The sequence below is a fragment of the Macrobrachium nipponense genome, chromosome 8 (genome assembly GCF_015104395.2).
Source record: "Macrobrachium nipponense isolate FS-2020 chromosome 8, ASM1510439v2, whole genome shotgun sequence".
NCBI classification, from domain to species: domain Eukaryota; kingdom Metazoa; phylum Arthropoda; class Malacostraca; order Decapoda; family Palaemonidae; genus Macrobrachium; species Macrobrachium nipponense.
Genome location: NC_087203.1, coordinates 67,069,132 through 67,091,674, shown reverse-complemented (window position 1 = coordinate 67,091,674; position 22,543 = coordinate 67,069,132). Strand labels below are relative to the sequence as shown.

Here is a 22,543-nt window from a genome sequence, read left to right as displayed (position 1 = left end):
AAGTATAAGAAATCACAAAAAACAACCAAAATCACAAAAAAAATAACAAAAAAATGACACAATCAAATTTCAAATTAAAATTCAAAGTTATTGGTTAGTAAATACAAATGTTCGGGAAAAGGTCTTAGTAGCTGATTAGTTATAATTAGTAAAATGGAGAAATATCGTAAGGTTTCGTTGCAAAAAAAAAAGTTCAGTGAAAATCTTTTAATCTTGAAATACAGAAATTGTCTAACTGAAATGTTAATCGCGTTAATTTACTTTTATAGAGTTTAATGTTATGTAAGTGTGGGGATTTTTATTTGGACTTAACTTCTTTCGTCGTCTTCGACATCCGGGGTTACGTCTGACAGCTTGCGTTCGCCTACCAGCGCGTTGAATGATGCGTTGTTACGTCTGCGGGAAGGGGACTTCTTCTCTCTCTCTCTTGATTGCGTTGATGTTGCGTTTTCGGGATCGTTTTCTTTCCTCTTGATATTTTTCTTCATGCTTTCGACATCTTGTTCTTCTAGTGGAACGACTGTTCTTGTTCTTCGGAGTGGAGTTTTTACTTTCGCAAATGTGGTGGCTTTTTTTTTGGGTGAGCGCTTTTATTGTTCAACTCGGTAACTGTCCTTGTATTTGGGGAAGCACTGGTAACTGTCTTTGGGGAGAACTTTCTTTTTCGAGTGGCGTGAATGGATTGAAATCTCTTATGTCGACACTAAACTTTTGATTCCGTTTCGCGGCCGCTGTCTTTAACTGTCATTCGTGTCACGTCGTATCACGTTGATGATCACCATTTCTTTGCTGTCTCTTTTGTCTCTTCCTATCCTTACCGCTCGACATCAATTAATCTTGTCACTATATCAATCTTTATTTCATCGTATCCCACCGCTGCCACCAATTTATTCTGTGACGGTACTTACTTTCATCGCACAGATCTAAGGTAACGTGTGCCGACACTGGAGGCTATACTTTGGAGAATTAGCAAAAAGGGTTCTAATTTTGGATGAGAAATTAAATTGATATACATTTACGTTTTATTCTTCGTTAGGGGTTCTTACAAATGTTTTTCCACCTTCTGAGTTACTGGGCTCTTGGACTGATAAAACTTAATTGGCACTTGTTGCAATTACGAGTCTATAGGCACGAGGGAATTTTACTGAGTATTGATTGTCACTTTCACTGTCTTTGATTGCTTCGCACACCACACTTTTGCACTTGTTCTTCTTTCTGGGATTCTTCTGTCTTTTCTCCCTCTTCTCTGCCTGTTGCTGCGCCACTGGTTCTCCTCGTTCCCCTCTTTGTCGTTATCTTCTCTCGACTTCTCTGTTCCCCTTTTTTCTCTGCTCTCCCTTTTTCTCTCTCTGTCTGGCCTTTTTGTTAGGATGGAATCTCCTTAGCACCGTCTTTGGATTTTTCGGATACTGACTGGGTGTGGCATTTTCTGAAAGACTTTTTGTGTCTTAGTGGCTACAGACATTATACAAGACCGCCTTCCTGTCATGTCTTTTACAATGATTCGTAGGCTTTGAATTTGTATACGCCTCCTTCTTCATGTCCTGGCTTCTTGGTTGGGGCTATCCCTTTAGTAACCTCATAGGTCATTCGTTGATACTCCTTTTGGGCTGTCTTATGACCAACATTCATGGCTTTTGATTCGTCGAAGTCCTTAGGTCTATCTCGAGGGGGGTGGAGCACTTAAGAGTTCGGCACTCCCCTCCTTTGAACAACGGGTCATAGAATTCCCTTTTAACTTAACGTGCCAGTGGCTCTCTCTGACCTGTTCACGAAGGGAAACGCCGATTAGTCATAGGCGCTAATGAGAGTAGTTTCCAATTTCTCGAAGATGCCTGGTGGATATCGCTCATCGCCCATAATCTCTTGTTGGTCACTAATCGCTGGTACGGACAGAGGCTTTTTGGGGGAGATGAAAACCAGATGTCTGATGGCTAAAAGCCTAATGTTTTGAGTAACAAAATCCCTTCGGTAAGAAAAGTCATTATCTTATTCCCTTTTCCTTGTGAAAATCTTTTTCTTCTCTTATTATCCGTTTCGTGCCTTTTTCTTAAGTATTAATAAGTTATTGTCTTTTGGAATAACGACACTGTGCCACACTATTACATATATTAAAGATAAATCTGTACAGAAAGCTTTCGGGAAACTATTCGATTCCTCTTTACAAGTCAAAATTGGGCTGAAGTTTCTTCGAGGCAATCGAGTTTTCTGTACATCATATAATGCTGTATGAAATTCTCAGCCACGCCCCATGAAACTCTCAGCCATTGCCCGGTGGTGGCCTGAGTTATTTGCGCTTAAATGGTGCTAGACGCCTGATCATGGCTAAATTTAGTCTTAAATAAAATAAAAAACTACTGAGGCTAGAGGGCTGTAATTTGGCATGGTTGATGATCGGAGGGTAGATAATCAATATACCAATTTGCAGCCCTCTAGCCTCGGTAGTTTTTATGATCTGAGGGCGGACAGAAAAAGTGCGGACGGACACACAAATAGCCTTCTCAATAGTTTTCTTTTTACAGAAAACCAAATAGGTTAAATGAGCCATGAAACACCAGAGCAAGAGAACTCCTAAGTTGTCTAGAAGTTGCAAGTAAGCGCTAGCCATGTGACGTGGAGAGCAGCGATAGCAGGAAGTCAAGCAACTGAGTGCTAGATCGATTTTTTCTATCCCATACAACATAAAGCACATCGAATAGAATCCAAGCTGTGAAGACAGCGAAATTAGACTCTTTAGATAAGGATACATGCAAAGAATCAGTCCAAAAGACCAAAACGAAAGCTGCTCAAGAAAATATATATCTCTAACTAAAACTAATCTTGAATACTACCAGATATCAAGGCAAACTTTCCAAATTTTCGATTCATAACTTTCGTCGCAATTTACAAAATACCAGCTAAAACTCTCAAACATGTTGATGTGAAACTCAAGAACAAATGGTTACCTTCCTTGACGATAGATGAAGTGATTTACGACATTTCTGGAGATAAGTATTTTGCCACGTGTTCGCACACGTGAAATGAAATATTTTACCTATTCAATATAAAAAATACCCCAACTCCAACAGCCTCTCTCTCTCTCTCTCTCTTTGTGTGTGGGTTTTTTCCAAGGAAGAAAGCCCTAATCTACTTTCTAATGCAAATATTCACATCAAAGGGAAACCTCAAACGGGAACCTTTCCTGTTTTTATATCTTTTATTCTGATAACATCTCAGTGCGCTCAGAAAAGCGAAATGAAATAATCAAAAGTTTAACTTACGTTTTAATGAACGAAAAGTGAGCGTTAAATGAAAATTAATCAAAGCCAGAGATTTATCTCTTTCAGATAGAGCAGTTCCTAGTGGTAGGTTTCTGTTTGCTAACATTAGCATTTATAACTTGGACCATCGACGGACGGTCTCTTGTTTGTGAACTTTTCAAAGGTTGTATTTCAACAGAGATCTTTCATATTCACAACTGATTCGTGGTCCCCTTTTCCTGCCGAGAGAAAGTAGATTCGTTGAAGAACAGCAACAATATGCAGTAAAAGTGGCTCATTGTAGAACTACTAGATTCGTTGAAGAGCAGCAACAATAACTGACCTCATCTTTCTGTATTTCCCATTACCTTCTGTTACTTCATTCGAATGAACACGTTATTCTCCGAGAATTTAAAGTCAATGGCTTCTATGGGCTTGTTCCATTTGAATAGGGTTCATCTTCTGAATAATAATAATAATAATAATAATAATAATAATAATAATAATAATAATAATAATAATAATAATAATAATAATAATAATAATAATAATTTTAGTCGACATTAGTTGATGACTTAATTCCATGTCCAAATTTATTACGATTTCTGAAATGGAAGTATAAAGTCAAAGATGTTTACTTCTCGACGTAAATATATCATCATAGTGGTAGTGTACGTATACCGATAAAAATCATAGTGGTAGTGTACGTATAGCGATAAAAATAACGGCAATGTAAGAGAGAGTCGAAAGGTAAATACCATCCCTAGGGACGGTACGTGCCGTTACAAAAAGCTCGGGCCAAGATACCTTCATTCTGCGCAGAGAAAAACTAAATGGATAAACTTAGTGTTTTACTGATCGCTATCCGATTTCCTAGGACGTCGCTTACCTGGATCTCGCCAGGAAAGCAGAGCGAAAAGAACAAGAAGAGACCAAGGCCATAAAATGTCACAATCTTATTTCTATAATAAATGAGCATCAAATATCACATGGCCTGTCGTCATTAATTTCAATCAGCCACAGAGTAGCTTTGTATCATATTTCCCCCGTCGAATGAGATACGAGGAATAATCAAGAATAGATGTCACGCAACTAGTGCGGCACTCCTTTTTGTTCAGCTGCCGAGATGAATCCGTTTAATTAAATTTCGTCCGCAGAACAGGTCTGGCCGACGTATTATTAAGACTTTTTTTGTTTTATTGGTGATTGATAACCCTTAACACTGTGTTCTATCCAGCTATTAAGAAACGTCCTGATTGTTTTCTAGTTACCTGAATCACAACTACTGAAATAGAGAACAGCTCCCAAAGCAATATTCTACAATATAACTTTTACCACTAAAAAAAAATAAATAAATAAGTACAGTATAGAGAAAGAAAATATCCAGATGTATTAACGAAACGAGGTTGATGGCGCGCGTTACGCTGCTCTGGAGCACGACGCTGCCCTTCAACAAAATGTTCATTAAAATATTGTGCATGAGAAATCCTATCTATATTCAAGAAATAACAAAACTGCCCATATACAGAAGAAACATATCCAGACAAAATCTTCATAGATACAAACATTTTGTGACCTTTTCTTTCATTATGTATTCTCATTTGCCTTTTTTTTTTTTTTTTTTTTTTTTTTTTTTTTTTTTTTTTTTTGGTAGGGGGGGGGGGAGACAAATTTGCTCAACTGCGAAATTCCCCTGCCAGAGAGGAAGGGAAAGGAGGTTGTATACTGTCGTCTGTAAGAGGCCAAACTAGGATTTTCTCTTTCATTTTTCTTCTCTCTCTCTCAACCAGAAAGGTTTAAGTGTTCAACTACCGATCCGGTAGTCCCGAGTGCGATTCCCCACTCTATTAACGTGGAATCAGAGGAATTTGTTTCTGGTGATTAGAAACTAATTTCTTGATATAATGTGGTTCGGATCCCACAATAAGCTGTAGGTCCCGTTGCTAGGTAACCAATTGGTTCCTAACCACGTAAAAGTATCTAATCCTTCGGGCCAGCCCTAGGAGAGCTGTTAGTCAGCTCAGTGGTCTGGTTAAACAATGATGTACTCTCCGCCAAAAAGTAGGTGATCTTGAACAGCACCATTGTATGTTATCCATTTACAGTATATAAAATCCCTAACTTCCTGTTCTGAGTTCCTCCCGAGTTCTAGTCCTCTCTCATCTCTCAGTCCATGCTCTATCCTCATTACTTGTTTTTCTTTGATTAGCTGACTACGAGAAGGCACTTGATAACGTCAACAGACCAATATAATGGAACAAAGTCTTGCGTCATTGTGGAAGTACCGGTAAATAGGTAAAGCGGAATTTTCCTGAGTGGCAGTAATTACCCTTCACAGACCTCTTCCATCAGAAATATGGAAATCTCCAAAACTTGTTACTTTGGCTCACTTTGTCAAACGCTGGTCTGTTATAAATTCACTTTTTAAGTGCAGAAGGCAAACATATTCCATTTTCTAGCTCAGTTCTAGAACAAAAAAACTGATAAGAAGAGAACGCGACAACTCTGTTTCTTATCTTCTTGAACTCCTTGGTCTGCGTTCAGTACAAAAAATTGTATCTACAATGCCTACTGGATTTTACGAAATATCTAATAGACCTAGTAATTAATGTCCGTCTTAGTAATACAGGACTAAAGCATACATTAAAACCAGCAAATGTGCTCAACACGATCATGTACCTTCTAGGTGAAAGGCCCCCATGACAAAATACAGCTTCATTCAGCGAGAGGAAACATGGCAAACGATTACACTTTACCAAAACAGGAAATCAGGAAATGATATCATTTCCTTCTAAAACTGTGCAAAGGAGTTTCATGATACAGCGCAAACTCTCAACGACTACACAAACAGCAAGATCACCGCAAGGACCGAGATGAAAATATATTTCACAGCCAGTCCTCTAAAAAGCCATTTACAAAACGATTCGACTAAAAAGCGACAGAAAAGGAAGTAATTGATCTATTGAGGGCATCACTCGCACCACAAACCTATGAGTCACTCTGGTTAGAATATGACACAAAGCTTACGCAAGATCCCATCGAGCAATTTCGAGGATAAAGAGGAAAAAATGGAGGGGGGTCAGGAGAAGCTAAAAGTGTGGTTCACCTGCGATATCGGATTCTGGCAGAGGAAGAAATGGCGACGGAAAGAGAAGGGAGGGCCCAGGGAGATGAATGGGGGTGGGGGGAGGGTTGATGGACGGATGCTATGGGTTGAATGGTCAGAGAAGAATGACGGATAAAAGCATCCAAGGGCTTCTCTGCCTCCCGTAGGGCTTCCTTTACCCGCAGGTTAACCACGAAGGGCCCTACGGCGGCCGACAGACTCATGGCTTCGGGTCGCCGTAATCCCATACATGGAGATGAGGCCGAATTACCAGTGGTAAACAGGTCATTAAATAAGACGGATTAATTTTCCAGACGGTTCTGTTGCAGTAACGGACACATATGGGTTACATCCCTGGGCATCATCCATCAAGTCAGTCCGGAAGGTTAACAACGTTGGGGATGGTCAGTAACTGGCTTGGTGACCACCAAGAAATGCCAAACGCCGTCGGTACATAAACCCGCCCCCCTGAACATCTGTGGGACAGGGCATGGAGCCCAATTACCTGTCTTGCAGTTGTTAAAGCAACCTCACTCCAACAAACCTTTAAACAGAAAAAGGGCACGCGGTGGAGCGTGTGTGTGTGTGTGTGTGACGAAAAAGAAGAAATGAGTCATCCATCAACCATTGTAGCAAACTGCTAAAATGATGAAACAATCAAATGTACACAAACCATCAGGTAAACTGATGTTCGCAGCATAACCCAAAGTCAGTATTCAGAAAAACTTAGAAAGATAAAACCCACTGAAAAAAGCACAATTATGCAGTCATTTGGTAAAGAAAATGCCAACGAAAGTCTTAAATAAGATCATCCTAAAAAGGGTTTAGAAAACGACCAATCTAAGTAAAATCATTATTATTATTATTATTATTATTATTATACCTGAACGAAAAATAGGACCACACACACACACACACACACACACACACACACACCACACACATATATATATATATATATATATATATTATATATATATATATAGAGAGAGAGAGAGAGAGAGAGAGAGAGAGAGAGAGAGAGAGAGAGAGAGAGAGAGAGAGAGAGAGAGCATCTGAGTTGTCTATTAATATAAATCACAGAAAGAGCACTGTACAAAATGTTTGCCAAAACAAGGAATCTTATCACTTCTACAGCTTCAGTGACCTTTACGCTTCTCCCTTTAGAATTGTGGTGTCACAAGTGCTTTTTTTTTTAATGTATGGACATATTTTTTGCTTGCGTACATTTGAGCCCCAGCAGCCATGCCGTAGAAAAAGCCGACAATATAAGAGAGGGCTGACCCCAGGCTGGAAAAGGGCAACTATAAATGTTGATTTCTTCGGCCTTGAACTAAAAAATATCGTTGTTATACACATGAAAAACAATAACCACAGACTCAATTCCATTACACGAATATCAGTACAAAAGAGCAAATTCAATATTTATCGTTGATTTGAGTTGAATATAGAATTTAGGCCAAAGGCCAAGCCCTGGGACCTATGAGGTCATTCAGCGCTGAAATGGAAACTGACAGTAAAAGGTTGGAAAGGTGTAACAGGAGGAAAACCTCAAAGCAGTTGCACTATGAATCAAGTGTTAGGAGAGGGTGGAAAGTAAGATGAAGAAAGAGAAATATGAAAGGAGGTACAGTTAAAGGAATGAAAGTGGTTGCAGCTAGGGGCCGAAGGCACGCTGCAAAGAACCTTACGTAATGCCTACAGTGCACCACATGCGGTCCAATGATGGCACTATCCCCCTACGGGAGATATTTCTCTCTTCTCCTCTCTCCTCTCTCCTCTCTCGCTGTTATATAGTATATCTATATATATAATTATATATAATATTAATTATATATATATATATATATATATAATTAATATATATATATATACAGTTTGTTGCGCGATTCGAATTAATGGCTTTCAAGGAAAGAGGAGGAGGAGGAGGAGGAAATGGCGACGGGGCGAGCGTCAAACGGCCTTCAAGAATAATCAGCATAACTTACGGACGACCGAGCAGAACTAATCTCCGGCATTCTGAATGCATGTTGTGAACACCGGTTAATTCAAACGAGTTCTCTTTAATTCAAATGGATTCTGCCGTCAAGCGAATTCTCTAGCTTGCTGGCTACACCTTTTGGAAGCGCCTCTGACAAAAGATGCCCTCGGGTGGAACAATCGTGTCTGATAAATTGCAAAAACATGTCAACAGGCGTCCGTGATGACAATAAAACAATATGTATGCGCAGGGACACTTGATCATGTTCGATTAGGTATATATATATATACACATACCACGTACGCGCGTAAATAAACTCACACAAACACACAAAACATTACATATAATATATATATATATATATATATATATATATATATATTATATATATATATATATATATATATATAGCGAGAGAGAAAGAGGAGGAAGAATTTATTATTACTATTAATTTAAGCACAAAAGACGCACATGACAATTATTAAGCATACCTTAAATGAAAACCATAAGTATTACATTCAGTTTGAAAATGAAGCAGGAAATAGATGCAGTTTACGAAAGCAATTACTACAAGTATCTCTTTTATGCAAAGGCCAACGGGAGTGGATATATTAATTTTCTAACGCGTTCACGAGACCAATCTCAAGTCATGAAAGCTGCACTAGGAAGAAAATTCCACAGCAGTTCTTGAAAATGAACTCAGAACAGAATCTGGTTTTTGATTGTTTGTCCGGTGTTTTTACATTGCAAGGAACCAGTGGTTATTCAGCAACGGGACCAACGGTTTTACGTGACTTCCGAACCACGTCGAGAGTGAACTTCTGTCACCAGAAGGATACATCTCTAACCCCTCAGTGGCATGCCCGAGAATCGAACTCCGGCCACCGAGGTGGCAGGCCAACGCCATACCGATCACGCCACTCAGGCGCTGAAAAGAAACTGGTGAGTATCGGGATTGAAAACAAGAAGCGTCCTGGACCCGTTCATCGCAAAACGCTTTCCACGACGCCCACACAACCTTATCGCTTTACAACCGACTCCTTCCTTAGACGGTCCGAAAAAAAGAGCACATAACGATCACATAAAATGCAGGATTAATAGAGTACAGGGTTAGACCGTTCCATCGTTACTGCGCATATTTGTGATGTCATTGGTATGTGGCCATAAAAGAAAACAAAGAAAACAAATAATTTAAGGGTCACTATGGGAATTGTTTGCCCACACCCATTCTCTATCTCTTTCACGACCTTGTGTGAGAGAGGTCACCGTTAAACGCCAGGGACTGGAAGATAGTTTCCTTCTTCCTCACTCTGGTGGGGTCAAATACTGACTGATGACTTTTTTTCTTTTTTTTTCTACCTGAACCTCAGTCAGATCAGCCACTTGACGTCATGCGCGAGATTGTACTATTTTGGTCAGAAGCGGTCTAACCCTTACTCTATTAATCCTGATAAAATGCACTCACTTTCAAGTCCCGAATCGCGGTGTTACTCTCCCGGCCTAGATTTTGCCGGAATATAATCAGGTAACAGCGGGAGTGTGTGTGTGTGTGTGTGTACCGATCGATCTTATCGCCCGCAAACCCCGCTATGGAGAGGTGCGTCCGACGGCGGACAAGATAATTAATTAACTCTTGTCTCATTAAAATCTCCCAAGCTCAAACAGGAGGAAGATAACACGCCCAGATTCGAACGCGATAACACCCGGGGGACCAAAATGTGACGTTCGGCGTTGTGACCCACTTGAACGAGTCAAAACAACAGCAGCAGCAGCAGCAGCAACGCCGTCACCCGTGTTTAGATAGTTAAGAGGAGAACGACGACTTTTTTTTTTTCTCCTCTCTCTCTCTCCCTGCACGAAGAGAAATATAGAGCTACGTAGCGGTAGCAACAGGTACGAGAACCAGTTCTCAAGGGAGGAGATACACCACCCACTACTCTGCACTCGTTCTGTTAAAGCACACCTGTTGTATTACTGGTGCTGTTGTTTTGCTCTGCTCCCAGTGGCGATTGCTCTTCCTGGTTGTGTTATGCTGATACTGGCGCTGCCCGCTATGCTGCTCTGTTCTGCTGCTGGTAACAATAGTGTTGTTGTTCTTCAGCTGCTCCGATTTCCTCTGTTGCAGGCGCTAGAAAATGCTGTTGCTCTCTTCTAGTAGTACTAGAACCTATGCAGCATGGCTTTGCTGATAGTTCTGACGTTGGCGAAGCTTTGATTTGCTGGATGTGCCAATGCTGGTGCTGAAGCTACTGGCCACAAGACCTCATTCTTAACGCTGCTGATGCTAATGATTGAAGCTGAGCTTCCATTCCTCTGTGAAAAACAGCACATGAAACACAATTTGCCAACACGACGGTGATGTTGTAAAATGTCCTGTAGGTTAATTCTCAACCTGTTGAGTTTTATGCAAGTCTCAGCAGAGGTGGCAGTGGCAATTACGTTCAAAATCAGTGGTTTGGATCCACGCAGCGGGAAAATTCCTCAGTGATCTCTAGAGGGTTTTACTTCAGTTTGTTCTCCGATATTTGCAGTGTAACATGATCGTCTTCGCAGCTAGTGAGTTCGTGATGGCCAGCTTCTTGTAAGAATAGGATTGGAATATAAGATATTAGCCACAAACCGAGCGCTGGGACCTATGAGGTCAATCAGAGCTGAAAGGAAAATTGAGGGCAAAGGAGGTCTGTAACAGAAGGAAAACCTCACAATAGTTGCACTACGAAAATTTTTTTAGGAAAGGGTGGAAAGTAACATAGAACAAAGAGAATATGAACGGAAGTACAGTTAAAGGAATGAAAGAGGTTGCAGCTAGGGGCAGAAGGGACGCTGCAAAGAACCTTGAGTAGCAGGCACGTTAAAAATGTTCTTTGGCTACTCCCCTAGAAACACATGACATATTGATAAGCTGGTTGGGATTTAGCGGTGCTCTTCATAACTCACTTATCAATTTTAAAGATGTAAAAAGTCCCCTCAATAAGATTGTCACGGCAGAAACGCCTTCGAAGATAGATACACCGGCCACATAAAGTTGCCACAAGTGAGAACGTATACATAAAATATGACTCAAATTGTGCTAACCGAAAAAAATTATTTAAAGCGGCTACACCCATAATTTAGCTCCTAAAATTTAATATATCGATTCGTTGATTCATCTTTATTCATAAGTTATCTATTTGAAACTGTCTTCATTCTGCTTATTTTTATCACCTATTAGCCTTCCAATCTGTGGAAAATGTTTGCTTTGTAATTAATGCCCTCCAAAGCTTGATCCAGTATAAATAATAATAATAATATACTTTATTAAACGTGAGGAGGACGGACACCCTCCAGAAGCAGTCCACCCTCAGCTTCCCAGCCTAAAGGATGTCTGGCAGCTCCAGACGAAAGCTCGCTATAGGAAAACGAGAGAGAGAGAGAGAGAGAGAGAGAGGAGAGAGACGAAAAAGAAGAGAGAGAGGAGAAGAGAGAGAGAGAGAATGACTTTGATGACTATGATATCATAGTTTATCTGTTTAAGCTGAAATATATACATCGGTCTTGACCCTGTATTTGATAATGACCTCCACAGGCGCTCTACTAGCCTGTTTAAGTAGCACGGGAAAAGCCGCTATTCGAAAAATAAAGAAGAATCTCTACAAGTGTAACACTGCTGAGGTAGCTATTACGTTTAATAAAGTATGCTTGAGAGAGCGTCTGCTTCCTAAGTCCAGTAATAATAATAATAATAATAATAATAATAATAATAATAATAATAATAATAATAATAATTACAACATACGAGGCGGATCAAATCAAAAAGAAAAAATAATCTGGAAAAGAAAGGAGCTCCGCGAGAACCTAAAGAACATGAACAAACCTAAGGAACATGAACAACACAGGAAGACCAAAGTAAATACGATTCCCGTAGCTGTGCTTTACATACGGCATCAGCAAGCTCAAGGTTCCAACTTCAATAAGCTGAAGGCAGTGTCATTAATTCTTTTACGCAAGTCAAAACACATTAAGGCGCTGGCATCACTGATGCTCGTAGTTATAACGCCAGATAACTTACAATCAAATTCACTGTTGCCGTTTTGAGGAATGTCGTCTACTAGTGTGGCTTTCTAGTGACATCTGACAACCCTCCGTGGATATTTTTGCCTTTTTATGTTTTATTATGAAAATAAGGTTACAAAACATATCCTGCTTATTTATACAAATGAAATTTATTGAAATCCTTTATTTTTCTTCGTCAAAACTACTTTTATATTAAGCTAGTGACGTGTAGTTTTTTACGTCACGGAAAATAATTCTACATTGGCAAATACGCATTCTAACCATTACATTTTCCGCATTCTAACCATTAAATCGTAAATAACGTAAAAATAATCAGAAGAACTGCTTATAGTAACACTGCGAAAAGCCAATGTTGTGAAGAAAAATCAGCATCGCTGCTTGAATCAAACAGTACCCAGGGAGAGACCGTCTACAGCGCGCGTTTTCCTGGCGGTTGTCAAGTCTCTGCAGTGATTATGTCGTGTATGAGAACCCACAGTCCACCCGGCCAAGAAGGTAGTGCCACCAGTGCATCTCATGCGGTGCACTGTTGGCATTTCTTTGGTTCTTTGCAGCGTGGTTTTGGCCCCTACTGCAACCCCTTTCGTTCTTTTTACTCTACCGCCTTTCATATTCCCTTTCTTCCATCTTACGTTTCACCCTCTCCTAACAATTGCTTCATAGTGCAACAGCGAGGCTTTCCTCCTACTACCCCTTTCAAACCTTTCACTGTCAATTCCCGTTTCAGCGCTGAATGACCTCATAGGCCCAGTGCTTGGCATCTGGTCTAAATTCTATTTTAAATTCAATTCAATTCCCCCAACACATTACTTTCATCCTTTTTCGTTTCAGCCATTAGGCATCTTCGCCCTTAGCTGTTCAACTTCTTTAACTTTACATCAAAATTTCACCTCTTATTGCAGGCCTATTCGTTCCATTAAGCAGCATGAGTCTAGGAATAGAACTCGGTTGTCTCGTTCAACAGCGCTGAGAAGAAGGAGCAATAACACCTCAGCCTCTCTCTTTAGAGAATCTGGTCGTCTTTCAAAAGCTAAACAAGAGCTGACTTTTGTAAATGAATATAAATCGCAGTTACCTCAGTACGAAAAAGACTAGAGGATGATACCACACGACAAACATAAGAAAAACAATCACTTTTAGTCTCATTACGGTTACATCAAAAGCCCGTCCGAGATGCGTAACATCTTGAAAATAAATATAAATGACCTCTACAATATCCTCAGGAGAATGGAAGAGAGAGAATAAGAACACATCTGAGAGAGAGAGAGAGAGAGAGAGAGGAGAAAAAAAAAAGGGGGGAGAAGAAAAAAAAAGGGGCGAGAGAGAGAGAGAGAGAGAGAGAACCGACCAACAAATTGTTCGGGTTGCCCCAGGTCCCTCAGTGTGAAGCACCTCTAATGTCTACCAGAGAATTGCTTAAGCATCTTCCGGTATATTTTGCATCTTCCAATCTTGGATGGTCTGGGATGCAGCTTAGATATTTGTCGAACTTATTCTTAAACACATCTAAGCTCACTCCTGATATATTCCTCAGATGAGCTGGCAACGCATTGAATAGACGCTGCATTGTCGATGCTGGTGCGTAGTGGGTTAATGTCCTGTGTGCTTTCCGTATTTTTCCTGGTATAGTTTTGGGCACTATTAATCTACCTCTGCTTGCTCTTTCTGATATTTTCAGCTCCATGATGTTTACGGCAATTCCTTCTATCTGTTTCCATGCCTGAATTATCATGTTGCGTTCTCTTTTCCTTTCTAAACTATATAATTTTAAAGAGAGAGGAGAGAGGTTTATCTAAGCAAAAAATACAGGCTTTTAAAAAGAAATTTACAGATACAAACAAAACTCACTGTGTTGTGTGTAAATACTGTCTCCTATCTACAAACTTCGGAGAGAGAGAGAGAGAGAGAGAGAGAGAGAGAGAGAGAGAGAGAGAGAGAGAGAGAGAAGGGGGTTCGTCTAGATAAAAATGGCAAAGCTCTTAGCAATGACTGTCATAAATTAGCTGGGCTACACGCTCTGTCAGAATCTGACGTTAAGTATACGTCAACCCGTGACGTGTGTATGGCACGGAGACTGCCTTCTTCTTTTTCTTCTCTTTTTCTTTCTCTCTTCCCCCCTCTCCCTTTCTCTCACTTGGAGATGATCTGCGTCTAATGTCTTAAAAGGCAAGACACACGCACCTGGGAGAGCGAGACATGACAAGTGTTTTCCTTCGTACCCCGGGGAGTCAGTCTCCGTAGTCAAAAAAAATAAAAAATAAAAATAAAAAAAAGTGTCACATCTTTCCCTCTAGTCGGTGAATTTCTTTCACATTAATGTTATCGATATTTTCTATTTATATTTTTTTAATTCTCGATTCTTTATGAAAATGGCTGCGCTTCTCTTACACAAGGGGCTGAATGATATCATTATGTCGTTCGACCCGTCATTTCACATGACAAAAACGCACAAACACACACACACATAAACTCACAATATATATATATATATATATATATATATATATATATATATATATATATATATATATATGTGTGTGTGTGTGTGTGTGTGTGTGTGTGTGTGTAAAACCTGGACACTTAGCTCAACAAGAGATCATTTCAGCCCATTAATCAGCAAATTATGAAGTAATTTCACTTCAAATATGAGCAATTTCCACTCAGCAGTACCTCTCAGAAACTATAATTCTGAGGCCATTCTAACTCAACGGTCTGCTCGGGAGAACCGCATAATCTAGGACTCATGACAAAGCCGCTCTTTGGTGACTAATGTTTTGTTGAGTCGCCAAATTGGCAAGCCATCTATCACGCCTTGAAGAAGAACCTTTACATGTTTAATATAAAAATAGAAACGAGGCCAAGAGATGATGAATGAACTAAAGTACACATTGAAGAGAAAAATAAATAAAACCGATGAACAATTCAATAAATATGTCAGTAAATAAACCCTAGTATAAGAAACGAAGCAGAAGCGCTCGATGTTTTATGGACTCATAACTGCCAAGTCAAATTCCATCTTTTTACATATTTACAATACATTTATTAGTCTCTAGTTTATAACATAATCTCTAGTTTATAATACAGTCTCTAGTTTATAATATAGTCTCTACTTTATAATATGTTTATAATACCATTTATTAGTCTCGAGTAGTTCGTATCAACTTCTGAAAGAAAGAATCTTACCTAAAGTAGTCATTGGAATTTCTTACGAAAAAGAACGAAATAAAAATTAAAAACTAATGGAAGATGCAGGGGATAAAGGTGTCAGGTGGCAACTATGTCCAGAAGACACAACTATATCCCAACAGAGATTTGCATCATGTGGAATTGCTACAACTTATGGGAAGCATTAAAAAACTAATATATATATATATAGATATATATATATATATATATATATATATATATATATATACATTTTTTTTAAACCGTCATCACTGAAGTTTCCACCTTACTCCTGACTGGTCGGTTCATTTGAACTGTAACTTGCTCTGGGTGGAGAGTGGTAAGAGCTTTCGCCAATCACAGTCACCTCCAAAGATACCTACAGCGGATACTTACCGTACGTTCAAAAAAAAACAAAAAAAAATAAAAAAAAAAAAAAAAAAATAGACTATAGCTAAGAGTCGAAGGTCATACACGCACAGCACTACATACCTCCGTAAAGTCCGTGGTCCCTTTCAGCTGTGATGCTACATAATTTTCAACGAATAAACGCACGCAAAGTGACCTAGTGAAAACTATAGATGGCCTACTCAATGAAGTGGGTCTCCCCGACATTATGTCTTCCAATACATTTAATCGTCTTTTTACTCTCCGTTTACTTAAAAAAAATATCCTCTTATCACACTTGTTTATGATAATATCATTCCCAGTTTGAGATTAATTCGTTTCACCTTATTAATTACAAATTTTCAGTGCGTTGCAGCACAAAATCAATCGACAGATATGAGGCATAAATACAAATATTACCAAAATTAAAGGTTTTTAGCGTTCATATGCGGCCATCATTTCCTCTTTTCCCGTATGCTTTCCTGCAATCACTAGTTAAAGGTAAACTGCTGGAGTGTAAGTAAATCCATTTAATGGCTTCCTCCAGTGTTTTACTTGGTACCTGAAACAGGTGTCGCAACAGCTGTATGAAGTATCAAGTTAATTATATGAATTTACCTGTGCCTCCGGTGCTCACAGTATACCGGTCGATGCTAACTAGTGATGAACGAAAATTATACGGAAAATCACTAAACACACACACAGACACACATTCACAGACAGACAGACAGACAGAACACACACACACACACACACACACACACACACATATATATATATATATATATATATATATATATATATATATATATATAACATATATATTGAGAGAAAGAATACTGTACTAATAATTTCACCTTAATAGGACGAGGATTACCTCGTCGAAGCCCTTCCGTTTTAATGGTATACATTGCTTGGAATCATGAACGCTCGTCTACCTCCCCCCCCCCCCCCCCCCCCCCCCCCCCCCCCCCCCCCCCCCTCATCTCTCTCTCTCTCTCTCTCTCTCTCTCTCTCCTAGCTGCGACACAAAAACAATCAACTAACAACTAGGTACCTAATTCACTGCTTAGGTCGACTAAGGCACACTAGATTTGATGGTTCAAATCTAGTCCAGTTCAAGAGTCGAAACAACGGGTCTCTAGATATGAGTGTGTAACAGTGTGTGTGTGTGTGCGTGTGTTTGTGAATGTGTGTGTATCAGTTTACCACTGTGCTATGAGAGAGAGAGAGAGAGAGAGAGAGAGGCGTTGCCAAATGGCAAAAGCAAGATACAGACGGAATATCCAACGATGAAATGGAAGAAGAGAGACTTGTATCAACAATCCAGGCTACAACCGTCCACTTGATAACTGCATTAGATCATCATACAATTTTCGGCTGCAACCGGGAACATACAAAACAGCTGAATTTATGGAATATATTTATGGGCTCTCCTCGTTGTTGTGCTGGCCAATGCACGAAAAAATCACTGATATTACCTGAATGAGTCTACATTTGGACCAGTCACAACGCGCCATAATGGAAATGAGTCCAGCTGTGTTCTCGGTTAGCTTTCGATATAATTAGCTCATGAATGAGATACCCACTCGCCTAACAATGAGAGCAGGATCCTGAAAGGGAGTTGAATTATCCTCATGAACAACGAATTATGCAGCAGGTATATAATTGCAAGTATACCAATGTCGTCAAAAATGACGGTAATTTCAGAAAGAGTCGATATGGCAAGCCTCACACCAAGGGACGTTACGTACCGTCCTAAAGCCAGAACCAAGGAATCTTCCTCCTTCATGCATAGGCTACATAGGGGACTGTGGTGACGGAGGGAGGCTGGCCCCAGGCTGCACCACAGCAGGTCTATTTATAGATTATACGCAAATACCAGTTTTTACGTTTATTACGCAAAGATCCGTTGTTACAAACAAACAATATCTGTATGTTGTACATTGCAGTTTATATATATATATATATATATATATATATATATATATATATATATATATAGATATATATATATCTATATATATATATAGATATATATATCTAAATATATATATAGTATATATATATATTCTATACGATTTTTTCATGTTCTGAAACTATTCCATAAATAACTGATTGATACCGATTTCACAGTAAGTTAAAATAACCTACACGCAAATGGAACTGTATGTAATTGCACCTCCTTTGGCCAGGATTCGAGCCTATATCTTCTAAGGTTGGTCGTGGGAGACATTAGACCTAATGCACTAAACTGATATGATATACAAGAAATAATTTTAATAATTTCGACTAGGTTGCATATATCAAACAAAGCCCTTTGAGAGAGTGACTTCAGAGGGTGCTTGCTACCAATCCGGTTTTCAGCAAGCACTTCCCGGATGAGGGTGCGAGGCCCATATCCTACCCCTTTGATGCACAAGATCGGAGTTGGATCCCGGTTCTAATATTTCTTGGTAGTCACCCATCCAGCCAGTGAACAGAAACAACGATGCTGAACCCTTATGAGGCGGTCTAAAAAACCATGCATAAGCAGCGAGATAGTTGACTTGAACATCCGTGCCCTTCTAAGCTATTACTAAAAAAAAAAAATAATTTAAACCTACCTTGTGACAGGCCGAACGACAGTCCGATGTGGCCAAGTTGCAGCAGCCGACGTCGTCATCTGCAATAGGAAGAAATCAGTTAGAAGGGAAACCAAATTTCTAAACAATTTGAAAAAAGAAGACAGTGACCGCACTACAAGAGATGTAAATAATACATATACACTCAGCGGATTGTGGAGTGTAGTGATATAAATTTTTAAAAAACTACTTTTACTCCTAACATTATTCTTCGGAAATACCTGTTCCTAAATATTACTGGTTTTCTGCGAAGCCAGAATAATTCTACTTCAAGGAAAACAGCAGAGAAAGAGAACTGATGTGTGATTCCAATTTCCCGAAAATGATATTTTAGATCCACGGACTGAGTTCTCTCTGCAACCTACGTCAAAAGTCAGTATTTGGAAGTTGAATTTCCAAAGCAATTAAAGAAATAATAATTCCTTTATCTGTAGCAAAGCGTTGAAATACCTATAAAAAATTCTCTCCAGGAATGGCATGGAAGATGAAGGAACAACGAGGGTTAAATCCTCCTGTCTTGAGAAATACATACTGGAACCTCTTACAAGCCAATTGAGTATAATGCAATCACCAGTGAGTCTCAATAAGGCATGAAAGCCGTTGTACTAAGTAAGTTAGTAAGTAAGTGATGTACATATAACACAAACCAAGAAAGTAATCCTTTATGGACAGACAATGGCAATTACTTAAAGCACAAAGTTCCTCGTTGGACGAGTGGATTTCGCGCTCGGCTACCAATCCGGTGATCCGAAATTTGATTCTTGGCTCGTCGAACGCGGAACCAGAGAAATTTATTTCTGGTGATAGAAATTCATTTCCCGATATAATGTGGTTCGGATCCCACAATAAGCTGTAGATCCCGTTGCTAGGTAACCAATTGGCTCCTAGCCACGTAAAAATATCTTATCCTTCGGGCCAGCCGTAAGAGAGCTGTTAATCAGCTCAGTGGTCGGTAAAACTAAGATATACTTAACTTTAACTTCCAGCACAGAAAAACAAGAACTAACCATCTTTTCCCCCAATTCCTGCAAGTGGCCTGTTTCGAATACCTGATGCCAAACTTGGCACGATGAATACGGATACTTTCGGGGATTCATACAGCGAACATGTACTGAATGCTGCATTAAGAGGGGCTCATTTAGAAAAATTACCATTCTGAATATTTATGAGGGGCGATAAACAAGAATAAACAAAAAACAAATAGAATTTCTGATCACTTCTTCAGACATGATGACGCCACTGCTTTTGCCTATCTGATTTTATTCATCTGCAGTTTATGCCCGTTTGTATTTGGTTGTTCTTTTGCTCATATTCTGTTTCCAATCTGCGTTTCAGCACACTTTTGTCTTACTTTGTTTGTATGGTGTTTTTACGTTGCATGGAACCAGTGGTTATTCAGCAACGGGACCAACGGCTTTACGTGACTTCCGAACCACGTCGAGAGTGAACTTCTATCACCAGAAATACACATCTCTGACCCCTCAATGGATTGACGGAGAATCGAACTCGCGGCCACAGAGGTGACAGGCAAAGACCATACCAAGCACGCCAATGAGACTTCTTTTTTTTTTTTTCTTACTTGATTTCTTTTTAATTTGATATGTAAAATCTTCTTCGTAGTTCAGTTGCCACTTCCATAAGAATATGTGCAAAAATTCAAGAACACTCATAAGTTGTTAGCAAACGCATGAAATACCCCAAGCATTTCTGTGTCAAGTCACAGAGATAACTAATTGCAATGAAAATTATTATTTCAACTGCAAAGGATTTCTCTTCATTACCCTCTTCGTGCATTCTTGATTGATTACTCAGTCATTTCCGTATGGAACTATTCTGTCATGTCTTTTACCAGTAAATGTATATAGTTTGGCACACTGTTCAGAGAGAAGGAAATGAAGATGAGAGAGAGAGAGAGAGAGAGAGAGAGAGAGAGAGAGAGAGAGAGAGTAAAATTCTATTCAAATTAAGAGAAAAGTCTAGTTTCAGCGAAAAAAAACTCCAATTAAGGAAGAGAGAGCAAAATTCTATTAAAATTAAGGGGAAAGTCTTATATATTGCGAAAAAATAAACAATTAACAGAGAGAGAGAGAGAGAGAGAGAGAGAAGGAGCGAGAGGAGAGAGAGAGAGAGAATAAATTAAAAGTATGAATTTTTAGCGAAAAAAAAAAAAAAAAACTCCAATTAAGGAAGAGAGATTGAGAGAGAGAGAGAGAGAGAGAGAGAGATGGAGAGAGAGAAGAGAGAGAGAGAGAGAGAGAGAGAGATTAAAAGTATAAGTTAGCCCCCCCCCCCCCCCCTGAAAAAAAACTCCAATTAAGGAAGAAAGAGAGAGAGAGAGAGAGAGAGAGAGAGAGAGAGAGAGAGAGAGAGAGAGAGAGAGATAAATTAAAAGTATAATTTTTAGCGAAAAAACTCCAATTAAGGAAGAAAGAGAGAGAGAGAGAGAGAGAGAGAGAAGTTGAGAGAGGAGATAGAGTATAAATTTTTAGCGAAAAAAAAAAACCTTCCAATTAAGGAAGAAAGAGAAGGAGGAGAGAGAGGAAGAGCGGAGGAAGAGAGAGAGAGACCGAGGAGATAGATAAATTTAAAAGATTTTTAATTTTTTTTTGCGAAAAAAAAAAAAAAAAAAAAAAAAAAAAAAACCTTCCTAATTAAGGAAAAATTTAGGGGGAGAGGGAGAGAGAGGAGGAGAGAGAGGAGAGAGAGAGAGAGAGAGAGAGTAAAAAATTTAAAATATAATTTTTTAGGCCCGAAAAAACTCATTAAGGAAAGAATGAAGAGAAGAGGGGGGGGGAGAGGGGGAAGAAGGAGGGAGAGAGAGAGAGAGAGAGAGAGAAAGTTGCAGGTGGAAAGAGAGGAAACGTCTGGTTTTGTGAGAAAATTCAAACCATGCCAAAGAGAGAGAAAGATAACAATAAAAACATTCTCACTATCAGGTAAATGACAGCTCAAGGCGATGCAGGACAGAGACCGCACCGAACACTTAGTTTTAGACGCACAAAGCAAATAACCGTTCAGTGAACGGTGAAGAAATCGCTCCAAGCAAAATGATTAATCAGAGACTTACAACTCTTTAGGAAGAAGCCTGAAGGAACGAAGACATGAAAATAAATAAGGACTCAACAGCAGTAAAAGATTGCAAGACAAAATCACAGGTATAAATATACAGAGATAAAGAAATATATAAATTAAATCAAACAAATAAAAGTTTAGATAAAAGTATGCAATATTATATGAAAGTCAAATAATAAATGATTCGAGATGAATACACGATCAATAAATGCATAAATAAATAAAAATACATTATTGAAAAACTAAAGCACCAGAGAGAGAAAGGGTACTTTAAATTAGATTACAAGTAATTCAACATACATACATAAATACAAAGTTCAACAGTCATCCTCAGATATCAGTAAAAATATACCAGCATATACGAACATACATACATACGTACACACACAACCCCTTGGGAAATGGATGCGTGTGTACATAATAAAACATGTGGGGAACCCCAGGGGCGGCGCCTCCCCCTTAGCAGGGGTCCTCTTTAGAGAAACTAACTCCGATAAATCATTCGAATGGGTCTGGGCGACCTCCCGGGTGCTCGGGCAGCAAAAACCTCCATTGTAAAATTAGAACGCCATTTATCTCAATGCTGTCTCTCTGTCCTTTCGGCTTTGAGAGTCGATTCTCCTCTAAGTCTAGCTCACGAATTGAATGCTCCAACGCCAACGCTCTTTTTCTTTCCTGTTTCATACGATCATTCTCCTGATTGTTCAGCCACAGGCTGAAATCTGCAATAGGTACCGTTAGTCATTTTCTGTTTGGAAAATTCATTCTCCGAAAGAGTTTCCTTACGAAACAAAACTTGCAAAACAGTGTTTTCTTTCGTTCCTGTCAATAAACGGAAACTTACAACCTCTCAGGTGGCGTTGTCTTTCCTTTGTTAATTCTGAAAAATCTCGACTTAATCTCAAAATGTAGCTAA

The 22,543-nt window shown here is 39.2% G+C and overlaps 1 protein-coding gene across 2 annotated transcripts in view; it reads right to left on the bottom strand.

Annotated features, from left to right (window-relative positions):
* LOC135222817 (reversion-inducing cysteine-rich protein with Kazal motifs-like) overlaps nt 1-22,543 on the bottom strand; it is a 162,673-nt gene that overhangs the window by 98,213 nt on the left and 41,917 nt on the right. For both annotated transcript variants that reach the window (XM_064261125.1, XM_064261124.1), the window contains exon 2: nt 18,538-18,596. In XM_064261125.1, coding sequence (XP_064117195.1) covers nt 18,538-18,596 — 59 coding nt within the window. The remainder of the gene's footprint in view (nt 1-18,537; nt 18,597-22,543) is intronic.